Consider the following 26,168-nt stretch of genomic DNA (forward strand, 5'->3'; position numbering starts at 1 on the left):
GTCTGGACTGTCGTATCTGGGAGATGGGAGGGAGTAGGAGAGGATGCTGACCAAGTCAGGGGTCAAAGCGATCAACAATTCGAGACAAAAATAGATATTGAGACAATGCAAATCCGGGAGACTGGAAGAGTATAACAGCTTTTTTTTTTCTCTAGACGGAAACATTCAAAGAGAAGCCAAGAGCAAAAGGAAGAGTCTCTGCCTGCACACGTCTTTGCCTACCAGTTCGAGTGCTAGACGAAAGTGAACGCAAAGTGAGGAGGGTTGGCCAGGTGCCAAGCACCTGTAGAGCTGCTATCAATTCACCACGTCGAGCCACAGCAACTGGAAGATGGAAATCTTTTCCCTTCCTGCCACTTCCACCCAACCTCTATTTTGCCAACCCTCTTCTTCTCCAAACTATCCAACCCAACGAAGCAGGCTATTCTGAGTCAAGATCATCACCATGGCCCCTTTCATACGCAGACGTATTCTGCTCATCACCAACGTCGAGTGTGGCGAGCTCGATCTCTTCCTTGCCACGGCTCAGGCTCTCCTCGAGACTGACCCTGGCTTGGATCTTCATCTCGCCACCTTCTCTGGCCTTGACGATGATGCTCTCCCTGTCGGCGTCATCTATCATCAAATCAACGGCATCTCCATGTACCAAGCCATCGAGGAACACCTCAACCGCACCCAAGATGAGGGAAGTATTTCTGAGCCCTTCGCTGGACCACCTGGATTTAGAAAAACCAGGCGCGCCATCCGTGCCTACGCATCTCAAATCATGCCCTACACCGGACGCCAGATGGTCGACGTCTTCACTTCCATCGTCGACATCATCAGGAACTTGAATCCTGACCTGGTCGTCGTCGACAGCCTCATGTCGGCGGGCTTGACTGCCTGCTACCATTTGGAGGTCAAGTTTGTGTGCCTTGGGCCGAACTCGATCAAGGATTTTGCGGCCTCTGAGCAGCCTCGCAAGGCTGGCCACTGGAAGTTTCCTGCGTAAGTCCTAGCTTGAAAGCACCTTCTTCCTCTCTACCCTCTCCGTCTCGACCTTCTCCATCTCGACCTTCTTCTTTTCCCTCTCTACCTTCTTCCTCTCCATCCTCTTCCTCTCCACCCTCTTCCTCTCCACCTTCTTCCTCTCCACCTTCTTCGTCTCTACCCTCTTCGTCTCTACCCTCTTCGTCTCTACCTTCTCCCTCTTCCTCTCTGCCCCTTCATCTTTTTTCTTTTTCGCCTTTGGCTAACGAAACCGCCTAGCCTCTTCTCCCAGTTTGAGTATCCTGTGCCATGGAGCAAGGTTCCTCTCAACTTTCATTTCTCCCTATACACCGCCAAGGCCATTAAGAATGACCCGCAGCGAAAGGAGGTGCAGTCGTACCTGACTGCCCATACCATTCTTCGAGGACCCCTCGATCTTCTCAAGAATCGCCCTGAGGGTGTCAAGATCTTGGTCAGTTCTCTTCCAGAGCTGGACTTTCCTCTCGTGGTTCCATCCCACGTCGTCCCTTGCGGCCCGATCATTCGTCGCTGCCAGCCCCTTGAGGAGACGGACGCCAAGCTCGCTGAGTGGCTTGCCAATGGACGAACCATCTACGTCAACATGGGAGCCGTCGTCAAGGTGCCCGTGGACCAAGCTATCGAGATTGCCAAGGCCCTGAAGATGGTCATCGACACTTTCAACCGCCAGGCTGAAAAGGGCCGCCTCCAGGTCCTCTGGAAGCTGAAGAAGAAGGGTCGCTACTCAGTCTATGAACCGACCTGCAGCATTGCCAAAATCCTCCGCCAGGAATTTGCTCATGATCGCGTCCGCATTGTGGATTGGGTTCAACCTGAACCTGTTTCTATCCTTCGCACCGGTAACGTCGTCTGCTCAGTCCATCACGGCGGAGCCAACTCGTTCAACGAGGCCATTGTGTAAGTTCAATCTCTCGCTTTGGAAGCATCCTCCCACAACTCGCCCACTATATTCCCTCCCTCTCTCTGGACAAATTCAACTGATCAATGATGTTTTTCAAACAAATTACAGGACCGGCGTCCCGCAGCTTGTCCTTCCTGTCTGGGGACATTGCTACGACTATGCCCAACGCGTGGAGCGTCTCGGTGTCGGCCGCTGCGGCAATCCCACCACTAAGCCTCGATGGACTGCCGAAGAGCTCTCTCGTGAGCTTCTCAACGTCTTGGTTGGCGACGAGGCCAAGGCTATCAAGGCAAATGCCTTAGCTGTGAAGAAGATTTGCAAGCAGAACGGCAGCGGTGCGGATTGTGCTGCTATAGCCATTCTAAATGAGTGCGAGATGTAAGCCGAGCTCAGGCAGGCTGAAGAGGGGCTGTTATGCCCTATGGGAATCTTGGAACGGTATATGAACGCAAAGGATTTTATGGCTGGTGAATTGCCATGCGAATATCAATGGATCGGGAAATGAACATAATGGAATTTAGTTCAATAAAAGTGGCCGTTGTCGCCGTTGTCGCTTTACCTTTGTTTGTTTGGTTGTTGCTTTGCTCTTGATCAACTGCCCCAGTGAGGATTACATGTGGCTGACAATAGGAAATCATACCAAGGCTATGGCACGTCTTGGTGAGTTATCCCTACCGCATCTCCAAGCTTGCCGTCATTTATTATCTCCCACATTCTTAGCAGATGGTCAACTCCTACGATCACGAAACACAAAAGAAACCACGACTCTTCTTGGCAGAGATGAATACAGCAGAGCATCGCAACGTCCTTATTGGATGAAGGACTCCGTTACTCCCGCCCATCTTATGCCTATTCCGAAAGAATACACCCTAGATCTGTGCCTTAATTAATGCGAGTCGAGCAGCACGGTTGATCTGCGCCCCAGCCTGGCTTGCCTTCAAAGGCCCCTCCAGCCACATGGGCTTCCCTGTTGCATACGGCGGCTATGCAAAAGTTGCATGGCGCTCGTATCCCCTTGTCCGGGCGAAAAGAGAAAGAAGGGGGAGCACGGCAACAAGAGATTGAGAAGTGGGAGCACGACCGACTTGCAGAGGCGCGCGGGGATTTAATCCCATAAGGCCGAGAGAATTCCGTGGGGGGAGGGAGGCATGGAGGGAAAGATTGGGAGATTCTGGTCCGCAAGACCATGGCCATGTGCCAATTGCGATCGAAAATCTGGCATCATGGCATCTCGGAGCCGAAACGAGAAGACGAGATGGTCGAATCAATGACGCAGCATGTCTCACGCACAATGGCTCAAGACTGCAACCCAGAAGCTCGAGAACCCCCGCGATGGCTCCAAAACAGCGTGCCCGTGACCTGATCAGCTCCATCACCCGGCATTGTCACGATGTCGCATCCTGGCAGCCCTCTTTTTTCGTGTGCTTGCGATAGATAAGCTTCGCGTGGAGCAGGAGCAGCAAATCTGGCAGACAGAAGCGGAGGGCGGGAATGACTTTCGCGCGCAAGCGGCCCGTATTGGCGTGCCCAAGGGGGGATGAGAAGAATCCAATCGGGCGGGCGCTTCCCTCACCATGTTGGTGCGATAGGTGTGGGTTTTTGCTTTCTGCAGTGCGACAGCATCTTGGGGAATTTCGCTCGCTCCATCTCTCTCTTCTGTCTCTCTCTGTGTGTGTCTTGTTCTTCCCACGCCCCCCATTTTGATTCTTTTGGGGTGTCATGCGGCGGGCTGTCGCGGGATAATAGTGTCATGGGCGGCATGGCCCTTGAGGGCACTAGCGGAGAGGGCTTGCAAGCTTGGACGAGCCGGCTGGGGGAGGGATGGAGGGATGTTGTCTGGTTTGGCTTCCAAGAAGCCCCCCCGTGGTTGCTGATCAATCAAGCCTCCCGGGAGCTTGGAGAGTGGTGATCAAATTGTCGAATCCGTACAAGTACGACGGCAGCAGCACGGTATTTGATGCGAGGAACAGAACAGGGAAATGAAGAGGGCTCAATGGCAGATCCGGTCAGGCCGGATCGTCCCCCTTTGCTCCTTTGAGGTGCGAACCGCGCGGTGCTTCTGTTACTGTCAAATCAAATGGAATCAAACAATCAAATCTAATCAAACATCAAACTAGCTCTAAGCGGGCTGATCTGATCTGTCAAGCGAGAGTCAGACTGACGAGAGACGATGACGAAGCTGATGGACAGGAATAATCATGGCTGAGCCGCGACAAATCCGATCCGAACCCAATCCAATCCGTGCCAATCCATTTCCATTCCAAAGCAGCCCACTCCCAATCCCCAATCCCAATTCAATTCCTGGAGGGGCAAAAGCCAATTGACGGATGGAATCAGTCGGATTTGATTTCCCCCCCTTCTCTCTCTCTTCCATTCTCTTATCGGCAGCAATACCGCTTCGCCTTGTAACTCGACTCTCCCCTTGTGCCACTCACCCCATCCATTTGCCAGTTACGAAGGGGGGAACTTGACAGTTCTTTGGTCGGCGAGTCTCGCTGTCATCTGTCGCAACATTCAGCTTAACGACACGCCCCCTCCCTGACGCACCTTTTTGCTCCCCCACACTCAAATCAGACCCGACTGGGCCCGGACTAAGAAGTTGACTCGAACCGCCCGCCCAAGAGGCTTGAGAGGCATCCGCTTGTGATGACGTTGACGTACGTCTTGGCTTGGGACCTGTCCCTTCTTTTTTCACATGGCAGCGGCGCGCAAGAGGTAAAAAAAAAAAAGTAGAGGAATGGTTCGAAATTCTGGAATTGCGCCAATGTAGGTGACGAATCCGCGACATAGGCATTCCAGCCGCACAGGACTGAAATTCCTCCTGAATCAGCCGCAGCTAGGCGAGGAGTTAGTCAAGGTTCAATAAAAGAGAAAGAGTAAATGTAGAAAAAGAAAAGAGAAAGCCTCCCAAGGCAGCCGAGCATCTCAACTTGTCCGCCGTCAGAATGATTGATGCCTGCGCAAAGACTGACGTGACGTAGCTCGCTCTTTTTTTGAAAACTGGAGAGGATAGAGGAATTGGGTCAGCTTATCGATAGAACGGCTGCCTTGAAGAGAGAAAGCAGCTTCAAGGACTAAGCCGGGATGAGGATAGAGGCAATCCGCAGCTTCGGCTCCCCTTTAGTGGCCGTCATGCTAAGACTAAGATGCCTCGTCAGCCCCATCTTGTGACTCACTCTCTTGTGGACAGTATTACTGAAAGGAGGCGTAGCAGCACGACTAGCCTGTGCCACTAGCTGGTCCTGCGTGAGTGGCCGGCGGTATCATGCACGCTGTTTACGCTTCTCAGATCCAGATGCTCTGAATTGCAGCTCACATCACACGCCCCCCCTTGTTTGTTAGTCTGTTGCTCCCAATTGCTTCTGTTCACTAGCTACGCTACTGTAAGTCCCTCGATTTGATTCTGATTCATGTATGTTTGATTCCGGCTGCCTTTTTCCATCTATCGCATATCACATCCCCCCATCCCCATTCCACAAGCACTACTTGTGCTACTACTACATGATGGAGGGTGTTTTGATATCGAAATAGCAGCAACATCAAGTAGAAAAGCGAGACAAGACAAAACTAAAGGGGGGGAAGGAGAGCTCAGGTGGACAAAGTCACGCGAGTTACGGTGTGGATGCCGAGGCGCAACCCATTGGCCAATGGATTGGGCGTGTGCCGTCGCGCTGCTACTGGCCAATTGTTCCAATGTTGCCCTTCTTCAGCTTGTGCCTGTTGCTGTACGAGTATGCGCGTTGCGTCTCTTTCTGCAGGCAGATACCGAGCGTCCTCCTCCGATAGGATACAGGGGGGCCAACTGCTGGCCCTTTGTGCTTTGTATCGCACAGGTATTCTACAGTACGAGCCCACGGTATGGGCAACAAAGGGCTCCTCCATGTCACCGAGGTCGGATGGGATAAGACGACCGGGCTCTTTTTCGCTTGGAGATTGGGCCGCTTTGATCTGACAGCGCGCGCAGAGACGACAATTGGGAGGGATGGCGATGGACCAGTAGGTCTGCGCCAACAAGACACAAGGGCGGTCATGTTTCTTGTTTCTTTTGCTCTTCTTTGTTGCCATCAATCAACATCAGCATCAGCATCATCTTCATCCAATCCTTTTCTTGTTTTTTTCTCTTGTGTTTTCGTCGTTTCTCCCCCGCGCATAAACAGTGACAACTAACAAAGAAGCATCCCCAGCCAGTCGTTTCCATCAAGCCTCAAGGAGCGAGATCCTACTAGTCCACGCCAAGGCAACGCGAAACCAAGCCAAAAGCACACCTACGCAACCGCAAGAGAAGAGAAAGCACAGTACGGCTACGGGTAGCATGTGAGGAGGGGCTCCACGGCGCCAACAATGGATGGCCGTTTCGAACACGACGACATGCCTCTTGCGATTGGGCTGCCTCACTAGCTGCTGCCCAGAATAGGTAGTCCGGGCCATTGGGCATCAGGCACCTGAACTGACCGAGATATGCAAATGGATGGGCACTTTGATGGATCCATCCCGATAGATATGGGGGTGGCTCCTCGAGACTCTCGAGTCCGGCGCGGGCCAGGGCTGTTTTGTAACGGTTTGTCACGGTCAGTCAGAGTCAAGTCAGTCCCAACCCTTGTCTTCTTGGGAACCTGGGCACAAGTTCGTCGTTTTCTTGTAGTCGTCGTCTTCGTCTTGCGGTACTTGTTGCTTTCGTTGCGGACTTGCAACAGACACTCCCCCCCCCCTTCCCCCCTCAATCCTCAATCGCCATCCATTTCAGTCACCCCACCGACTGCCCACCTGTTCATCACCCGTCGGTCGCCTTGGGCTAGTTGCTCTGCTGGGAAATCGCTGCCAGACCAGAGCTGAGTCGAGTTGAATCCTTATCGCGCCACTGCCGCCAGAGATGTCGTACATGTCGTCTGCTGCTTGCATTGACCGCGCGAAGATGCAAGCCCTGCATGAGACCTTTTTTTGAATTTATCTTCTTCTTTTTTTCGATCCGTTCTGACGTCTTGCTTCCTCTCGCCATGTTAATCTCCGCGGTCAATTACCCGAAGACTGCCAGGGCACGAACAAGTTCCACGTTCTCGAATCCCATTCCCCTCTTTCTCGTTCCAATCCTACCAACCGGGCCAAAATGGACCGAACGCTTTTGCTACTCGTACGCCGAGGGCCCTTATCGATGGAGATGAGGGGTGATAAACCAATTGCCCCTCCTTTCCGTCTTGTTCTGTCTCGTCTTTTTTTTATCGCCAAAAGATGCCCCTCCATGGCCGCTCTTTTTTTGCGCCCACCCATTATCAATCATCCCATCACCGTCCGTCTAGTCAGTCAACCGCCCGTTTTTTTCATCATCTTGGGGTGGTGCTATCGATGCAATTGACGTCTTTTGACAGATGCTTCGTGACCCAAGACTTGTCCCATGCCGTCTCGCTGCTACGACGCTGAAGTCCCTCAGACAACCGAATCACCTCACTTTGCAGTAGCATTGGGCTTGATTTACACGCCGCCTGTTTCTGTGCCTTGCTTGATGCTATGATTAATAGTTTGCCTCTATGCTGGGTGCTTGTCCCATTTTCGGGCAATTACTCGTAACTTGATCCTGGCCACTGTCCAATCCAATTTCCCCTCATGCCATTTTCTGTTTCCTCGCCTTTCCTTTGCTTTCTGTCTCGCGACGCTCTAGCCGCCAGCTTTACGGGCATCCCACCCACCAATTGATGCATGTTTTGGATCCGGCCCGGAACTTGTAAGAGAAGAAACAAACGAAGCAAAAAAAGAACCACCAGTCCGGCGCAGATTAGGATATCCCCCACCGCCATTGCAGCGGGAAATGATTATGCGCATACGTCAATTGACCCTCTCCTCTCCGCTTTTTGTTATTTTTTTTTCTTGTCTAAATTTTTTTTTTCTCTTCCGTTCCATTTGAAACCAAAAGTTTAGGGCTGGTCTGTCGTTTGTGATGCGGTGAGGCAGGGATGGGCTGCTCGCTCAGGCACCTCCTTTCCGGCCACCCTCCCCCGAAGAGAACAGGCCCTTGGCAATCAATCTATCTGTTCTGTGTAGCCCACCTTGCAGGGCCCAATTTGCCTGAAGCCAAGAAACAATAAAGAATGAGGCCCAAGTACATGTAGATAATTGTTTGTTTTCATTTGCTATTCACAGTGTAGATGCCGCTCTTCATACAGAGTAATTTTGTTGAATGGAATAATTACAAACCACCAGATGCTACTACAGACTACAGGGCACTACACAGCGCTACAGAGCGCTATCAGCAAAGTTGGGGAGCTGCCGGAAAATCAAATCATTCGGCCACACCTTTTGCCTGATCGGTGTGCCTGATGACCGCGCCCCAAGGCCGCACATGACTGGCCGCAAGAGAGCCGCGAAAAGGGGGGGAGGGTGAGCGTAGTGAGAGCGAGCTACGAGTACTTTGTTGTGAAAGTGCGTGCGTTGAAGTGAATGAAACTCTCCGTACATGTCCATCTCCATCCATTTCCTGCGAGGTACTGCGGAGTTTGTAACCGGCCTCGAACAAGCAGCGTTGCAAGTTGTAGCAAGCATTGCATTGTCGTCAATGGGAAATTGCAATGCGGTTCAATGATTTCTGGGCATCAATCAGTCAATTGGATTGGATTGGCTTGTGGATGAAGCATGTTGAAAGCATAATCAGCCAGTGCCTGATCGATCCTATGAAATCATGAGGCTGTACTCTACCTAGTACTGTAGGACCTGTGTGCGGCAGGTACGAGAGCGTGTACAAGCGGCAAGTACCGTATCGCCGCGTTTGTACTAGCAGGTACTTTAGGCAAAGTCGCCATGCAATGATGCAACTTTTTCCGGGCAGGTACTTTAGCACCCACGTTGTTGCAAGGCATTTATGCAGTACCCAGAACAGTACATTAGCACGTTGGGCCAAAAAAGGTACCGGGCGGGAGATGCGCCGGGGGGTATGTACCTCGCAGACAAAAAAAGATGCAAGCAGCGATTTCTAATATTTCTGTGTTTCTACCTTACTTTACGATTTCATGCACCGGGAGGATTCTTGAGCAAATCAAAGAGCAATTGATCTCAAGCTGGCGCGCGTCTGAAATAACGATGATGATTTTAATGTACGAGTAGGAACTGACCCAAGATATTGTACTGTGCTGTTGCTATGCTGTGCTTGTGCTGTGCTGTGCCTTCTTCACACACCCCTTGCCTGTGCCTCCTGCCTTCCCTCCTTCCCTCTCCCTTGCCAAGCCCCCGTCCGCAAGAGTGTGTAGCCTGACCCAAGGCGCTCCTTCCAATCGTGCTCCCCCAGCTCCAAAGCCGCCTTCTTTCCGTTCTTGCTTGTCACTTATCAGCGCTCGTGTCCGTTGGCTGATGTCGCTGCGAGACACAGCTAAGCTGAATGGGTAAGTAGTAGCTTTGCGGCTGGGGATTCCTGCCTGCTTCCAGAGCAATCAATTGGGAAAGAAGCTTGGATAGACGGATGCCTGGATGATATGACACATCCGGTAGAGCAATGGTGATCAATTCATTGCTAGAAAAGTAGACGTAAATGATTTTGAGAAATACTGCAATTCTGGTAGGTATTACAAACAGGTACAGTACCAGCATTGTACGGCATCAGAAGACAAAAAAAGGAATCAGATACCAGAGACCTGCATCATCCCACTCACACCCCCTCCCCCCTTCCATACCCCCGTCAACAAAATCAAAGACCGTCCACTTATCCACCCCCCGAGGTGCAGGAGCAAAGAGATACTTCCCAGTACTCACCCACTACACACACGCCCCCTCCCTTTCCCGCTGCTTCCTTTGTCTCTTGGCTTGCTCCTTCCTTGCGGGGGGCGTGCGCGCGCCTGTGTGCCTGCATCAGGGTCTCGCTGGCCGCCACATCACAGCTTTTAATAGCAAGGCGGTCCTGCTCATCGGGTATCAACACTGACAGACTGCAAAAGAGTCAAGGCAATCTGATTGACTGACTCTTTCCCTTCTGCTTCTGCCTCAGCTTCCCTGCAAGCGTGCCCCTGCTGTTGAAGCAAGAAAAAGAAAGAAAAAAGCAAAACAACGCCGAGAAACAGTGTGAATCTTCTGATTTTTTATTGACCTGGAGAGAAAAGCTACCGCCGGTACTACCTGTCTAGCGTCAAGTCAAGCGATTACCAAGACCCCAAGAGTCATCGATCCCAAGTCCTTTGGCCGTGCATTTATTTCGGGCACCTCCCTTCCTTCGCCAGGCTGCAACAGTTCGAGTCAGAACAAGAAAAAAGAACCACAGACAGACCGTTTTTGAACCGCACTCACCCGCAGAAGCAATCCTTTGTTCACGGCCTGCTCTGCCTTTTATTTGCCTCCGTAGTATCCGCTGCCGAGGGGGGGCGAATTCACCATTTCTTGTTCCTGCATTTTGCATCTTCCGTGCCAGAAGAGGATCCCCCAATCCCCATCGAAACTCAATTTCCGTGGGCCCAATTCGATTCAATTGAGTTCAATTCGGACAATCAATCCCCAGGAATCCGGATCACCTTCTTCCAGGATCACCTTGGAGCCATTCATCGTTATTGTTTCATCATCATTTATTCTTCCCCTACCCGCGCACTGCTGCCTGCTCTATTCACGTTTTGCGCAAACGAAATAGAGGGAAGCAAAGAGAACAAATAGCCTTCTTCCTCCTCTTCCTATTCCTTCGCGGCCTCCCGCATATTTGAATGGAAGCTGCCTATTCTATTCATCCCCTCAAACAATCGGCTCGTCTCCGCCTGCCGCTTTACTCATCTGCCGTCGTCAATTTCACGGCTTAAGAGAACTCCTTCTTCCTCTCTTAATCCCCCGAGCCAAATTGACTTCTTTCACCAACTCACCCTCCGCCACCTCGCCCTCTTTTCAACATCTTCCCAAACTCCGTCTTGCTCAGCGGAATTTGACTCTTCAAATCGAGTCTATCTCCGGCCAAAAGCTAAATCCCGAAAGGCTGTGACCGATTTGACATCTTGCCTGACCCCACTGTGTTGCCTGCGTCCGGCTCGATACGGCCTTCGCCACCCAGAAACACGTCAGACGGGTCATCGCCATCTAGGAATGGCTGACAAACCCACGGCAAGCCACGCACAGTACCACGCCCAGCAAGCTTCCACTCACTTCGATAAGAGCCTGGGCATTCCAGCTTCTCGGAATAATCCTTCTACTTCTACTTCTTCTTCTTCCCCTTCTCTCTTCTCGACTCCTGCGCCTTCTCCTTTCTACCAATTCCTCAACAACCGTCAATCCGCAATTGAATCTCGCAACATGACGACCAATTTCCCCCACGGCGGCGACTCGTCCGCCGCGCCCAAGGACGGCGGCAAGCTTGAGATTAGCAATCTCATGTCACCCCCTGACAACCTCCTCGAGACCTTTAGCCACGGTCATGGCCAGCAGCAATCAAAGATCTTCTCCGCCATGGCTTCTGTTGTTGGAGCAAACAACAGCCTGCCCTCCGACAAACACCCATTGCCAATGTCGCCTCCCATCTCGCCTTACACCAAGCACGTCTCCAGCAACTCACCAAGCACGCCACCAACCCAGGCTATCCAAGACCCTGTTCTCTATCCTGTTGATGAGGCTTCGCCATCGAGCCCTCCTCAGCCACCTCTGTTTGCCCCGGCTGAGATTGAGCACCACAAGCGCATCGTGGACAACCATGTTCGCGCTCGATCGTCTTCCACCATCATCTTCAGCGGAGTCACGCCACCACGGCGCGAGGACTATGAGCTCGCCCTGACCTTCCGCTCTCAGGTCATGAAGCACTTCACCAGCAACCGCCGCGGATGGCTTCTCAAGGAGCGGGCTCTCCTGGTTGCCGATCGGCAGGCCGGAGCCCAACGCTTCCACGCCATCCTCCCGGCCAAGCCAATTGCAGCCAAGCCGGCCCGATCCCAGCGCGCCGACCGAGTATCCAAGCCACAGCATTCGGGCCACCGACCCATCCGCTCCGGCAACGGCTTGCCCTCGTCTTCGTCTGTTGTTGTTCGACCTGCCGCTGCTCGACGCCCAAGCGCTACCCCTGAGCCATCCCGCCGCATTGTCGCCCCCAACCGCGAGGACAAGGATTTCAAGTCTCTTCCCGACTACTGCCCGCCTCTCAACTCTCTTCCCAACAGAGCCAACAGCCTCAAGGTGGACTGGAAGGGCCAGCCAATTGACCTCAGCAGCGACCCTTACCACGACTTGCTTCACCCTGACGAAATCATCCTCGCCGGCAACCTCCGCCTGGACTGCGCCACCTATCTCACCAGCAAGCGACGCATGTTTGAGCGCCGTCTTCAATGCCTCCGGACCGGCAAGGAGTTCCGCAAGACTGATGCTCAGCAAGCCTGCAAGATTGACGTCAACAAGGCCTCCAAGCTCTGGACTGCCTTTGACAAGGTTGGCTGGCTCAGTGCCGAATGGGTGCGACGCTTCTTGTAAAGCTGCCAGGACTCCTTCTCTCTTGACATCCCTACTCAACCATCCCCTATCAACTTACACCCTCCCCCTTTGGCATCCCCAACATTCTTTCTCCCCCCCGCTTTTACGATCTTGACGACCATCAGCACTCGATTTTAGCGTTACGACCAACTCTGCATTTCATCACCCCCGTTGATTTCTCCATTCTTCTTCATTCAACGCCTTGGTCGGCTTGACTCGGATTTGTCGACTTTGTGAATTCTTTTTGTCTGTCTTGTTTGACAATGACAATGAATCTACATCGCAATATCGAGTTGGCCACTTTATGACCTCGTTACTCCTTTTTTACACGATACAACGTATCTTATCTGCATTCCGGGAATTCTTCTTTGTTTTCTTCTTTGTTTTCAAGGATCACGCACATACACCAAGCATTAGGGGGTTTTTCACCATGATACCCAGTGGGCGAACGCGCCAGGCTTTGAAAGACATGACGCCGCTCCATCCACGATTTCCTTTCGTCGTTTTATTCCCCTATTTCGTTTTATCATCTAGTCTTGTTATTCGGCCTTTGTCCGATTTTATCTTTTCGGCTTTCGTTTCAGAGAGGGCATCAGCTCCCTACTCTTGATGAGAATCATTTGATCTCTAGGGACACGGTTTCGGATGAAGATAGGGATCGGGTATGCATGTACGGCGTTTGATATTATTTTGGCCCTTTCCTTTGTTTCCTGCATCCAACTAATCGGTCAAACGTGAAGAAGACTGGAGATGATGGGATTCACCTTGATGGTAAACCCCGTGAGATGCGCATACGAGACCGATTTAGTTGTGGGACGGAGGGAGGATTGAATTTGCTATTTCTACTACTATGGTTGTTTTTATTTTGGGATTGCCATGCATTGGTCATCCAGCCCGGCTGATTCATGGAAAGCTAAGCTGGAGGAGTTTCTCGGCTTCTTCTTTTTTCTTCTCTAGGGAAGCAAGCAAGCAAGCAGCGAGAGGGCTTTTTTCTTTTTACAATGGGTCATGGACATGGTCTATAGCAGCTAGTTGTTTCACAAGGGCAGATGACGCTCGACGCATTACGATGGTCCTTGGGCCTGCGTTTGCGTGCGCAAATCAATTGCTATTTATTTTGGTACAAAAAATTCTTGCCTTTGACATGTGATGAGTGACTTGTCGTGAGATTCTCTATTTCGTAATGCAATATTAGCATCATTGCCTCCTCCAACTGTCTGCATGTAGCATCCATCCACAGATGGCTTGTCCAACCCGGCCCAGGCCTTCAGCCCTACAAACGGGGGAAGATCGATCTGGGCACGGATCTCCAGAAAAACGTGCAGCGGGATCAACGGGCTTGGTTGCTTCTTGCTCTAGCTAGAATAGGAGGCGCGCGCGAGCGGCAGCCGTTATCGTCGCCGAGCAATGCTTTATCTGTGTACTCCAGTAAAAAAAAATTCTAAAAAAAAACTCATCTGCTTGCCTTCTGCGGCAGATCGATCGAGCTGCAGCTGGGGGGAAGGATGGGGCCCGTAGTGGGCAAGGATTGGGGGTGTAAGGAGGGAGATGAGTGGACAATGGGCGGGAAAGGTATTTTAGTACGGTGGAGAGGAGGCGCGATCGTTTTTGCTGCCGATGGAGGTACGTACCGCTGTGTAGGGGTTTGTATATGAGGTTAGATTAGATTGGGAGTGAGATGAGATTTGGGATTTGAGAATTGATTGAGATGAGTTTGAGATTGGGATTGTTGGAGCTTGTGAGTGTGTGATGGGGATGTAAGTGATGAGGGGGGCTCTGTTTAGGTGTATGTTTGGAAGTGTATGGGCGGAATGCGGAAGTTATTCTGCCTGGGCTTGTGGGATTGGGCTGTTCATGGTTTGAGCAGTGCAGTGAGACGATGATAAGAGAAAAGGTTCAAGTTGCAAAATCAAGTAGTGATTTAGTTATGAGATAGACTGAAATTATTGGTCAGGTGATGAGTGGTATCTACAGCATCTTATCAGCCCTGGCGAAGATACACTTTAGATTATCTTGCGGCTCTGTGGTCGAGAGTAAAATGAGAAGGTTATCGATACACATTTTCCCCTCTACGCCGACTGCCATGTATCTTCCTCATCCTGAATCATCACCATGCTCAGAATACATAGGTACTTATCATATTACAAGTAGACGGATTCTCGAGTTTCAATACATATTCCGCATCGTATTTCACTTTGCATGCTTCATCCCAACTTTTAATCCAGTCAAACTAGACTGCATTGGTAATTACTGTATAGAAAGCTATCGACATACGCATATAGCTCATGTTCTCCTTCGTTTCAAACGTTTGCATGAATCAGTAGGCCTACCCTCTTCCATTGCCACCAGGAAAGTCCTCGATAGCCATTAAACGACCAAAAAACCACAATATTGGTACACACAAGCAATGCGTCTATATATACGCCCATTATCATCATGTCGTCTTTGCAAGCCGCCTACTCCCCCCCTGCCACTACTTATTCTTACACGCGGCTCTGGTTTAACGCACTTCAATGTGCTGTACTGCAGTCATCCACTTCTTCTCATCAGTCCTGGTTCGGGTTGTTAGTCACATTCCTTTCCAGCGTAACATCCAGTAAAGAGAAAGCCAAACTTACTTATCGAATTTAAGAATCTTGCCCAGGACGGGAACAAGCTGCGCTCTCAGCCGATTGTCCTTTTGCTGCAGGAACTGCAGCAGAATCGTCTTGAGATAGTCCATGTCGGACAGTTCGGAGGTCGAAGCAGTACGCGTCGAGTCCATTGAGGTTCTCGATGTCGAAACGCCCGATGAAGTTCCCGACTGGCTTACGCTTACGCCCGATGCCATCGCTGCGACCTTGGTCTGCGCCGCCTTGAGTTCCTTAGACAGCTTGTCGTGCAACAGCTGCAGCGATTCGTATTCCTTGCGCAGGTTTGCCTTAATCTTCTCTCCATCTCGAACCTGCAGCTCCGACGCATCCAATGCACTTCTCAGCGACGAGATGGTGTTCCGCAACTCGGTCGACTCTGTCTCCGTCCGAAGCTCGATTGATTCGAGCTCCTCTCGTCGGCGCCGCCAGGTTCGCTCCCGCTCTTCGAGCTCTTCCTTTTCAGCGCGCAAGTCCTTGACCTCTCTCTCTAGCTCTCGGACTTGAGTCTTGAGCTCGGCCGTTTGCTTGACATTCTTTCTCATCACGGAGCTCGCCTCTGCTTCGAGCCGCTCTTGCTCCGCAGTAACCGTCTCGATTCGGTTGCGCATCTCTCTAAGCTTGGCTTCTCCCTGCCGCTCCGAGTCCTCGAGCAACCGCCGCATTGTCTCCCCCTCTCTAGTGCGTTCTTGCAACAGATGCTGCACTTCACCAAGCTCCTCCTCCAGTGATCTATTCTGGGATTGTTGCTCCCTAAGCTGGACCGTCATCTCGGATTGCTGATCTCGCATGCTGCTCAGCAGGCCCTGGGCCGTAGTGTACTGCTTAGTCTTAAATTCAGTTTCCTCCTGGGCTGCCGCCTTCTCGCGCTTCAGCTTGTGCGCCTGCTCCTCGAGCTCCGTCACCCGTGCGGATGCCTTGGACAAGTCGTCCTTGGCCTTCTCCAGTGCTCGCTCCAGCTTCTCTGCTTTTGCACTGAGTTCAACCTGCTCAGCCACGGCACGTCTGTAGTCTTTCGCTGATCCACGCTGGGCCTCTTCCGCTTTGGCCTTGTCCTCCGTTTCAATGGCCAATCTGTTCTTGAGGACCCCAACCTCCGAAACACGGGTGCTTATCTCCTGTCGAGCACTCGCCAAATCTCGCTCAAGATCCTTTACTCTCTTATCCAAGTTGCTCAGCTCTTTGGTTTTGGCCGCAAGCTCTCCCTTGGCTATCTTAAGATCCGCGGAATCCTTGCGCAAGGCCTTGATCTCAGGCTGAAGCGTCTGCAGTGCTTCACGCAGATCAGCCACATCTCTGAAACGATTCTGCGCCAGCTGGTTCGCAGCGGCAATGTCAGCCTGCGCTGTATCAAACTTCTCCTTCATGGAATCATAGTCTTTCTGGAGAGCCTGCAACTTCTCTTTCTCGTTTTCGGAGACGGCGGAGGCCATCTTTTTCTCCAAAGCAGTAATTTCTGTCTTCAACTCTGCCTTTTCCACTTCGAGATCCTTGATTCGCTGCTTATCCTCGACGTGATCTTGGCCAATGTTGATCAAGTTTTCTTGCAGCGTCTCAATCTCCTCACGGAGATCGTCTTCAGCCTTTCGCCGCTTAGACAGCCGCTCGATTTCCTTGTCCTTGCTTGCCAGCTCCTCCTTCAGATTGGTAATCTCTGCTTCCAGGGCTGAGGTATCTGGTCCTTTATCGGTGTCGGGGGCACTGGGGGCACCAGGAGCGACCGAAGAAGAGGGAGAAGCGGGAGGTGCGGGACTGGTAGCACCGCCGCCGCCACGGCCCTTCTTCTTCTTCTTCTTATTTCCTCCGCCACCTGTTGTAGGCGGTGCAAGGGTTGACACTGGCTCAGTAGGGACAGGAGCAGGGGTAGCAGGCTGCTTGGGCGATTCTTCAAGCTTCTTGGTCAGCTCTTCGACCTTTTTGGTCACCTCGGCAGTCTTGGTCTGAAGCTCGGACCTCTCCTTTTTCAATGAGTCGACCTGGGAACTGAGCTCATCAATCAGATTCTTGGAGACAGTTCGGGCAGCCGTAGCTTTGGATAGCTCGCCAGCCAACTGGCTAGCTTGTTTGATAGATTTGGCCATTATTTCTTCCACCTCCTGGCCCTTGGCCGCTGCTTGCTTCTTTTCTGTCTCAAGTTGGACCTCGAGCTCCTTGTTCTGCTTCTCTGACTTGTCGAGTCTGTCTGCCAAGCTGGTGATTTCCGTCTTTCGGGCTTCCAACTGGGCCTGCAGAGAGTCCTGGGAGGCAGAGGATTCACGGGATTCGCTCAGCTGCAGGGCAGACTTCTCCAGTTTCTCAGCCAAGCCTGCACTATCTTGCTTGAGAGTGGAAAGCTCTTCCTTCAAGCCGTCTCGCTCGGCTTTCAGAGAATCAATTTCTTCGTTCTTCGCAGCAATCTCGGCCTGTAGCTGGGGAATCTCTTCGTCGTAGGAAAAGAAATCGCCATCTCCACCAGACTCTTTCTTTGCCGCATCATTGGATTCTGGCTTCTGGGCCTTCTCTGCCTTTTCAGCCTTGAGGGCGCCCAGTTCGTTTTCCAGGTCCTTCATCTTCTTCTCGTATTTTTCATTCTTCTTCTGCAGATCTTCCTTGTCTGAGGAGACTCGCTTAAGTTCATCCATGACCATGTCTCCTTTTAGCTTCAGCTGGTTGAGATACTCAACGAGAGACTCCGGATCGTTAATCGAGGCCAACGGTGTGTTTTCGCGGAGAGCCTTTTCAAAGGGTTCGACGGCTTTGGCCTTCTTATGTGCAAGTCGGTACGAACGCAGGAGTTCTATTGAATTCGTCATTAGACTTCATGGTCAGTTATTAATTGTCATGAGCGGGACGTACCCGGATAAGTAGACTCGAGCTTGTCCAATTTGCGAAGCTTTTGCCGGAGTTCTTGACTCAGCGCGGGCTTGGTCGCATGAGCATCTCCATCGCGTGAGGCACCATCTTTGGCATCAGCGTTGCCGTTTGAATTTTCAACAGCCTCGGCGTGCCCAGTGGCCTCTCCGTTGGGCGCGTCCTTCTCAGGAGGCGCAGGCTTTGGTGTTCCAGCTCGGCTCGGCTCTTCGCTGTCGTCAATTACGAATGCCGCTTCGAAAAAGGCAGGGTCGGGGTTAGTCGCAGCATATCCAGCATCAGAACCTGGGTTCTGAGGCCGAGCCCGCTTGCCTGAGCCGCTCTCATTTCTTCGCGACGTCGACGCAGATCGGTTCGCGGACGAGCTGGCTTCAAGCGCCTTTTGTTGGCGGGCTTGTTCCTCTGCGATGGTGCGGTCGATGGCACCTTTTATTCTCTGCAATTAAGGGATACAGACGAATGGTCAGCTATCGAGATACATGTTTCTCTTTCCGTCGGGTTTCTCGGATTCAAAAAGAGGACGCGCACAGCAAGGGGAACTGACTTGGAGCATGGTTCCGACGAGGGGCCGCCCAGGGCCGATGTTGACAGAATGCACGAATTAAAAGTTGTAGATCATAAGAGCCTCGCAATAAAGGGCTGCAGAATAGAGAATGCGAGAGAAGAGAAGAAGGAAATCGCAAAACTGGTACAAAGGAGGAAAAGATGAAGTCGTGTTCAAGGGCCGATGTAGCCTCGTGGCATAATTGGTTTCTGGGGAGTGCCAAAGGTTGAATAACAAGCTCAGCCTCGTTCGTATTGAACAATTGACAGGTCCATTGTACTTTGCACGTTTTGGGTTTAGCGGGTGATATTTATCACACTACTTAGGAGGCACTTTCCAGTGGCTGAGGCCTGTTGGGAGAGGCAGGAGCAAGGGCAGGATGTAAGACGTAAACTCTGTTGCAAGCGGTGCCTTCCTGAACGTGAAGCGAGAAGCGAGATTTCCATCCCACAAGAAGAAAAAAAATCCATCCTACTCAATTTATTCTCTTCTCAATCATGCTTCTTCATCTCCTTTGAAATTCAAAGAGCTTTCGTTCAGTGGGTTTTCCGATCGATTCAACTTGCAGTCATTTCGATACTCGGGATTGACGGCGCCAGAGCCTGGAGGGTGCTGTAATAACAGGCCTCAGCACTGTGCATACAATTAGTGAGCCCTCTGAACAGCAGCTTCTCTTCTCTTCTCTTCTTTTTTCTCTTCTTTTTTTTTCAAATCACGTCTGTACTTCTTTTAACCGTGGAATCATTTCTAGGGGCACCATCAATCATCTCTCCATTGAGAAATGGAGGCCTTCATTTGTGCTTCGACAATTGCTTCGAGTTGACAAGCACAGCGTTGCCGGCGGGAGAACAGCAGACTGAGCCACAGCATCACACTGCCGCCCATTCAGATGTTTTTCTCACACATCTGCTTTTGCAACATCTTTTTTTTCTTCTCTTTTTCTTTTTCTTACTCTGTTACTCATTCCACTGAGCTTTCACTCGTCGTCATGCTCCATCGGCTATGACTTTATATGGTATGACTACCCTCTCTCCGACTCTACTCGCACCTCACTAACCAAGATCAAAGATACAACCTTTCGGCCTGTCGCTTCTCAAGCAAAGGCATGCTCATCAAGTGTCTGCTCTGACCAACGCTTGGACAACATGACGTTTGTTGTTCTTCAACCCTACGCCAAGGCCATCTGTCATGATGTACGTTGCCCTCTCCTCCTATTACCCTTGTAGGAGAGTGCTGACAAGTTGTGGTGCAAATAGACATTGGCATGATGCTGTCTCTCCTTGTCCACAGTCTGTGATGCTCAACACATCAACGCACTGAGGCAATGATCCACCACTTTTTGCAGAAACCCACAACGCAGATACCAGCTCAACTTTGGCCGCCAGCTCCTCCATCCTACACATCACAAGCACGGACAAAATTCTGTGATAGACTTGAAGCCGCAGTGCTTGCAAGATAGTGGCAGTTTGGTACACGCCCTCCGCAATCAAGATAGTATATTCAAGGCTCACAGTAATGTCCTACATCAGCCTTTGACCATACAATCACTGTGAGTAGCACTCAATCCTTTGTTTGGGAAATCAGTTGCTGACTGCAACAGCTTGGTGCAGGCCCTCCACAATTATAGTGGACTATTTGGCAAGAAGTTATGAGCAACCAAAGAGGGAATCCAGACACGCAGCTCGGCTAGAGCGACGTCTACATTGGAGTTTGACAGCTCATTTCAAATGCTCCATCAAGCATACAGTCGAACTTTCAAGGCTCACGGTAATGTCCTACGCCGGCCTCTGGGCCGTACAATCACTGTGAGTAGCAGCCCACTGCCGCACAATCCTCGCCATTCTTGAGGAGCGCATCAAATAACAAGCATATTAGCCAGCAGCGTGGCAGTGCTTTCGCAATGGCTGCGGCGCGTAAGCGACTAAGCACTGGCTCCGAAGCGCAAGCCAAGTATCGGGAGAAAATTACATGATGAGATCATGAAGAGTTCCCTTGGACTCACCGGGCTCACGGTAATGTCCTACGCCGGCCTTTGGCTATCCAGAGTGGCTTACTGCGACACAACCTTTATCATTCTTGAGGAGCACATCAAGTGGTAAGCAGATTGAACAGCAGCATGGCAGTGCTTTCAACGAAATGAATGGCAAGTCCTCGTCGCAATGGTTGCGACGTCTTAGCAACAACGCATCGGCTCCCAAACGCAAGCCCAGTATGGGAAGAAAGCTGCATGATGAGATCATGAAGAGCTTTCTTGGGCCTATCGGGCTCACGGTAATGTCCTACGTTGGCGTATCTGGAATGACCAGATGCGCCAGGCTGTCGACGTGAGTAACATTGAATACTTTGTTTGTGAAATCAGTTGCTGAGTGCTCAGTAGCAATTGATTGCTCGGTTGGAAAATAAGAAGAAGGAGATTATCAACCTTGTCGACACGTATCAAAAAAAAAAAAAAAATGGACAGGATTCTGTGCTGCATCTCAAGCAGCAATGTTTGCAAGATAGTTACGGACCTCCAACACGTCACGGTAATGTCCTACGGCGGTGCCTGCAAGATAGCGACGGCCTGATACAGGATTCACAGAGGTAGCTTCCCCTACGCAGAGCTGGCTTCATGATCTGCCCTCGACCATCCAAATCTTACTTCATCAATTGGGAAATCTTGGTTGCCCATCACGCCATTCACCATACTTTTCCCATTCCACTCGTTTGATGGACCGGCTCCAATTCACTCGGTTTTCCGTCTGTCGTTCTTTTCGTCACTCATTTGTCACGGTAATGTCCTACGCCTGAAGCAACAATGTTTACAAGATAGTGGCAGCTTGATGCAAGCCTTCCACAACGATGGTAGGTTGCCGTCCAACACGTCACGGTAACGTCCTACAGTCAAAGATAAATCGGCAGAGGATTTTGGCAAAGCAATGAAAGCTCGATGCCAAGCATACCTCAACTTTTAAATCATATGTAAAGCTATAAGATAGACACAGGAGATTGGCACATTGGCGTGTAAGATAGTGATTAATAAAGCGCTTGGTCTATACATCACGAACAGAGGAAAACTCAAGGAAATGAATCTTCATGTATTGTGATTGATGCGGTCCCAGAGATTGACACCCCTGCAGCAAGTGATTACCCTTCCATCTCCCCTCATATGTTGGAATACGTGAGAATCATGGAAGAAGAAACATATCTGGCTTCAATAAAGTCCCAGACTGTTCCACCTTCTTTCTGCTCAATCAAGCGTTCTCCATCTCCCGAGATGGCAACCTGGGACAACTCGTCGCCGTGCTTCATCAGCAGGATGTAACCACCATCCTCGTGCCTCTCTGTCGTGAAATACCCGTCCATATTCTGGAAAAATTTGTGAGCGCGTTGGATCGAGATTTTACCCTGACCATCGTGATGGAGATTTGTGCCCGTGACACTATTGCAAAAGGTGTGCCAACCGCTTCTTTTGACGCAGTGCCAAAAGGAGCCACCCCCTAGAGTAGGCTTCTCTAGGAGTCTCAACTCTCCGTTTTCAACCGTTAAGATGTAGTGTGGCTCCGTTCTTGTTCGAATCATGAAATATTTGCCTGCCTTCGGATGATATTCCAGTGATTTAATCATGCTATTCGGAGCCATGGTGTTCTCACCGTTGACGACAATTTCTGAAACGATAGAAAAAGTAGTTGCCAGTGCAGGGCAGTCTTCTTCGAGTCTTATAGCAGCGGTGGATTTAGTTCTTATGGTAGCGTTCGGTGGAACACTTATGGCAAGAGTCGGTTCAGGTTGTATGGCAACGGTCGACTCGATGACTGCTTGGCCCCGGATTCCACTGATGGCCTGTTGCTCTTCTCGCCTCGCAGCACGACTTCGAAGAGTATCCATTCGCTCTTGGTCTTTTCTCAAGAGCTTTCCTCTCCTAGCTTTCCTAATTTCTAAGGCAGCTAGCTCTTGCTTTTCAGAGACGATGATTGCTTGCATTTCTTCTTCCTGCGCCGCCTGCTTCATCCGACGAGCGATTTCATCATCCACTTCTTCTCTTTCTCCCGTCTTTTCTTCTTTCATAGCCACTTGCGCTGGTCTTTCTTCTTCGAAACATGGGTCACCGAAAGAAATGGTCGCTGCTGTCTGGGGAACTTCCACTTGCGCTTTGCCTACATCTTATGTTCAATTCCATTAGCTGCAGTGTTCTAGAGGCCACAATGGAGATAGAAAGTGTCCATACCTATCTGCGGATGATCTTTAGGGCCGTTTATATCCCAAGCAACTGTCGCTGACATGTTGAAGATGTGAAAGCACTGGATGACTCGCCCGTCAATAGAAGCTTTTGGCGAAGGGTGCAGAAGTGATGCCATTTTATGGCCTCCTGATGGGCATAGGCGCCCATTTTAACTCTCTCAATTCGATTCAACTTCGATGGCAGGGAATAGATGCTGGCGACGGAAAACCGTGAAACATGCGGGAGGCCGACGAGATTTGGTTCTAGGCGGCGGGGTTTCGAACGAAGTTGGTGGCCGTATGCAAGGTGGGAAACAGCCTGCTAACATGTGGCCGTAAAGTCGATATCTTCCAGTAGAGCGTGCAGCATCCGATGCCCATCGCATGAGGATGTTCGTACTAAACACACAGAAGGTTAGTCGATAGTCCTCGTTGAAGGTGGGATTGAGGGTGTCCAGAAGGCTCTACTGTCTCCAGGGGAGAAGCGATGGGAGAGTAGAACGAGGAGGGGACGGCGTTGGCCATGGAGGTATGCGTGTGCCGTCGATGCAGGTGCACGCGCTCTCTTTCTTGGATTTGAGAAGGGCAAGAAGGTAAAGATGCTCTAGGTAGTATAGATAGATGGGCAGTGGATGTCTTGCCAATAAGGTAGTTTGATGTCAGAGAGAGCTATGGTGGGATATCTTGGTTATCGCTCGATAATTGGAAGCTAGGGGCGACCACCCAGGACTTGGCAACAGGATTAAGAGCACATGTAGAAAGCAGATATGAACATCTACTCTCGCCGATGTTTGAACACGCAATTGGATAAAAATATCAAAGATATATTCGATTTCCTGTCATTGATGGCAGGGTAAATATTCGCGATAAATGAACAACATGTTGACTTTCGTAGAAGAGTGTAGGTTAGTGCTTCAGAGATGCCCCCTCTCCATACCGAAGGTAAGTAGGTACCTTTGGGAAAGTTTGCCCAAAACTCCAGCCGATTCCTTCAAGATCCCTGTCGAGAAGGAGCAACAAATCTACGAGCGCGATACGTTCAATCATCGTCTATACAACATTTGGGTTTAACACGGTGCTGCTATTCGAGAGACGATTGACCGGCCGATATCATATAAGAAAACTACTACCGCTGCCTTGTCCTCTAATTCCTCTAATGGTAGATCGACAAAGTCGGCGAAAGCGACTCCATACATACAATATTTTACCGGAAAATCCATTTGATCTTTAGATGCCGCCAAGTCATTTACAGTCTACAAATATAGAGTGGCAGAGGCACAATTGCCCTTCTTACCACTGGCAACCTATAATGAGAATGCGAACGCGTGCAAAGCCCCAGCGAAAGAGTTCCAATATCAGTACCTAGGTAGGAACCAATGATTTTTTCTATTATCTTCTATGCTCATTGTTAAAAATCATAAACCTGGGGCGCGGTAAGCGCTGGCTCCGCGCAGCTTTCCTTTGTCTACGAGTTACACACAGTTCGGACTCGCCGTTGGGGTAACCATGGCACAGCATTTTGCGGTTCATGAGATACAACGTCATGTCGAGTTCGTGAGGAGCTTTGTATGGATACCTGCCTCATGCCGGGCGGGTGATTGCTTCCAACAAAATTACATGCGCGCATGTTAGTGGCGGCTACTTTCCAACTACAACAGATTTGAGACTGGTGGCTGGCGACCAGGAAGCAAATGACATGCTGTCTCTGTGCTTCTTGACGTCAGATGAACCAAAACTTGGCATGTTTTGTGTTAGAATACAAGTTGATGCCACTGGTCTACATTCTCTAAGTGTCCCAAGGAAAGAAATGGCGATGTAGTGTTTATGGAGGCATGGTGTGGTGAACTGGTTATTTTCAACTGGACTGGTGTACTCGGCGGCGAACTTACGAAAAAGGACCACTACTCGTTGCCAATATTGAGTCCTGATAGAGAAAATCACGTTGTGTATCCTGCCTATTCCATCCAGCAACCGTCTGGTGTTTTCCAAAGAGTAGTGGCGGGTGGATGGGTGTCGCAACCGGAGAACGTGTCTCAGGTGAATACACGCAGCATTGACCATCGTGCTCGCAGCCGGGGAAAAAGCAAAGAGAGGCGTCGTGTGTATCTGTAAGTTGGTGAGGGGTATTGCTAATGGCATGTCTCTGCCTCGCAATATAATCTGCCAGCAAAGCAAAACTGCCGGCTGAGCCAATCGATATGGCCTGCGTGTACAGGGATCGACAGCCTCAGCGGAAGCGCTCGTGCTCGTGGTTGGCGGTTCAACAAGCTCACCGGTCCGGCTTGCAGCAATCTCGGCTAACCGACTGCGACTGTGGTGTGCTGTGAATGGATTATGATAGACTGCCGATTGGGCTGGTTTCTTAGCAAGGCAAGTTGGGGGAGGCATGTTGGCTTGTGAATGTGCAAACACGTACTTCGTACAGCAACCAGCAGTTCCATCGCGATCCCACCACCAGATGTAGTTGTCATTGGACGAATAACAATGCAGCGCTTTGTAAGTGCATGGCAGCCTCGAGCACAAAGCAAAACAAGGGCAGCCACCATGCGAAGGAGCCTGAAATCCTGACGGTTGGGCATCTGGGCAGGTAGGGTCGGCTCAGGTGAATTAGACAAACTGGGGGGATCCCAGGCCAAAAGCCCGGCCGGTCAAGCCATATCTGCAGCCTTGAAGCAACTATCGAGTCGCACAGAGTCGGGAGAAGTGCTTTTTGTGGCTGCTGTAAGAAGCAGGGAGAAGGAGACTTTGTCTTGACCGCCGAAAAGGAGAAAGTGAACGATGCAGGTCGTCAGCCAGGTTTCCTTTTTGTAGTGAGTGAGACAGAGAGAGACACACGATGATGGTTAGTGGCCGTTGCAATCAAGCAGGTTTCACGGTAGACTTAGCGAGTTGACAAGGAAGCAGATCGGAGATTTTTCGAGAGCTTGATTGCTACCTTATTCCTTGGTATGAACTGGTTCAAAATACGGTGAGATTCAATCTCTTTTTGATTTAGCAGCCAAGAACCGAGATCGAGATGACTCTAGAATCAGAGTCTAGATCTGGTTACTGTACGTAGGTATGATAATGCCTGTATTCCACCTTCCTCGTAACAATGCTCGGTACTCGCAAAGAGAACAAGCGACTCAACGTGCGGATTTACGTCACAAGCGGGCTGATTGGCGAGACTCATGCACTGTGTTGTCGCTCCTTCCTGCTCCCTTGCATCGAGACCTTCCCACTCCTGCCACACCTCGACCAGGCGCGGTCGGAGCAGATTCTCCGAAGATGAGCCCATCCAATCAATTGCTGCACAGCTGCGGGGGGCTGAAACGGGCTCCACCGGCGCGCGGGTCTTTCCTTGTCCACTAAGGCAGGCGCAAAGTATCGAGTAACCCGGTTCTTTGCCTTTACAAAAGGTACCTGCGGAAGCAACCAAGACACACGCCCTTAGTACGTACAGCTCTAATATCCAGTCCGGTTTAATTCAGTCCAGTGCAGTTCGCTTGATTTTCGTTCGATTTTGGTTCCCGCTGGTTTAGTTACAGGTAGTCGGTGGGTGATGCCGCTGCTACAGTACCATAGCCGTACCTTATTTTGCTAGTCCTCCCGTCGTTGCGTGTAAGCCGGAGAGTTGGCATCTCAGCTAATATAT

At 50.8% G+C, this 26,168-nt stretch overlaps 8 protein-coding genes across 8 annotated transcripts; 4 read left to right on the forward strand and 4 right to left on the reverse strand.

Annotated features, from left to right (window-relative positions):
* Positions 1 to 445: 445 nt before the first annotated feature.
* On the forward strand, positions 446 to 2,291 carry V8C40DRAFT_268279 (glycosyltransferase; the record flags this gene model as incomplete). Its single annotated transcript, XM_083219942.1, has 3 exons — positions 446 to 987; positions 1,249 to 1,905; positions 2,018 to 2,291. 3 exons carry the CDS (start codon positions 446 to 448, stop codon positions 2,289 to 2,291), a joined length of 1,473 nt encoding a protein of 490 aa, XP_083070413.1.
* Positions 2,292 to 5,302: 3,011 nt separating this feature from the next.
* V8C40DRAFT_251649 (uncharacterized protein) lies at positions 5,303 to 5,932 on the forward strand. The gene has a single exon (XM_083217232.1). It carries the CDS (start codon positions 5,532 to 5,534, stop codon positions 5,859 to 5,861), a length of 330 nt encoding a protein of 109 aa, XP_083070414.1. The 5' UTR covers positions 5,303 to 5,531; the 3' UTR covers positions 5,862 to 5,932.
* Positions 5,933 to 7,317: 1,385 nt separating this feature from the next.
* Positions 7,318 to 7,767, reverse strand: V8C40DRAFT_63822 (uncharacterized protein). The gene has a single exon (XM_083223223.1). It carries the CDS (start codon positions 7,696 to 7,698, stop codon positions 7,462 to 7,464), a length of 237 nt encoding a protein of 78 aa, XP_083070415.1. The 5' UTR covers positions 7,699 to 7,767; the 3' UTR covers positions 7,318 to 7,461.
* A 3,382-nt stretch (positions 7,768 to 11,149) lies between these two features.
* On the forward strand, positions 11,150 to 12,310 carry V8C40DRAFT_276348 (SWIRM domain-containing protein; the record flags this gene model as incomplete). Its single annotated transcript, XM_083220825.1, has 1 exon — positions 11,150 to 12,310. One exon carries the CDS (start codon positions 11,150 to 11,152, stop codon positions 12,308 to 12,310), a length of 1,161 nt encoding a protein of 386 aa, XP_083070416.1.
* Positions 12,311 to 12,462: 152 nt separating this feature from the next.
* Positions 12,463 to 13,075, forward strand: V8C40DRAFT_63854 (uncharacterized protein). Its single transcript, XM_083223224.1, has 2 exons — positions 12,463 to 12,980; positions 13,051 to 13,075. Exon 1 carries the CDS (start codon positions 12,615 to 12,617, stop codon positions 12,918 to 12,920), a length of 306 nt encoding a protein of 101 aa, XP_083070417.1. The 5' UTR covers positions 12,463 to 12,614; the 3' UTR covers positions 12,921 to 12,980; positions 13,051 to 13,075.
* A 1,449-nt stretch (positions 13,076 to 14,524) lies between these two features.
* Positions 14,525 to 18,553, reverse strand: V8C40DRAFT_251658 (uncharacterized protein). The gene is made up of 4 exons (XM_083217233.1): positions 18,335 to 18,553; positions 17,776 to 18,226; positions 14,929 to 17,716; positions 14,525 to 14,862 (listed from the first exon to the last, which is right to left on the reverse strand). The coding sequence occupies exons 1-4, from the start codon at positions 18,341 to 18,343 to the stop codon at positions 14,811 to 14,813; spliced, it is 3,300 nt and encodes a 1,099-aa protein (XP_083070418.1). The 5' UTR covers positions 18,344 to 18,553; the 3' UTR covers positions 14,525 to 14,810.
* A 2,889-nt stretch (positions 18,554 to 21,442) lies between these two features.
* V8C40DRAFT_281122 (uncharacterized protein) lies at positions 21,443 to 22,671 on the reverse strand (the record flags this gene model as incomplete). The annotated part of the gene is made up of 2 exons (XM_083221535.1): positions 21,443 to 22,470; positions 22,542 to 22,671. The coding sequence occupies 2 exons, from the start codon at positions 22,669 to 22,671 to the stop codon at positions 21,479 to 21,481; spliced, it is 1,122 nt and encodes a 373-aa protein (XP_083070419.1). The 3' UTR covers positions 21,443 to 21,478.
* A 1,177-nt stretch (positions 22,672 to 23,848) lies between these two features.
* On the reverse strand, positions 23,849 to 25,627 carry V8C40DRAFT_251662 (uncharacterized protein). The gene is made up of 2 exons (XM_083217234.1): positions 24,951 to 25,627; positions 23,849 to 24,888 (listed from the first exon to the last, which is right to left on the reverse strand). The coding sequence occupies exons 1-2, from the start codon at positions 25,111 to 25,113 to the stop codon at positions 24,173 to 24,175; spliced, it is 879 nt and encodes a 292-aa protein (XP_083070420.1). The 5' UTR covers positions 25,114 to 25,627; the 3' UTR covers positions 23,849 to 24,172.
* Between the last annotated feature and the right edge of the window lie 541 nt (positions 25,628 to 26,168).

Source organism: Trichoderma camerunense, assembly GCF_050948025.1.
Source record: "Trichoderma camerunense strain CBS 138272 chromosome Unknown V8C40scaffold_15, whole genome shotgun sequence".
NCBI lineage: Eukaryota > Fungi > Ascomycota > Sordariomycetes > Hypocreales > Hypocreaceae > Trichoderma > Trichoderma camerunense.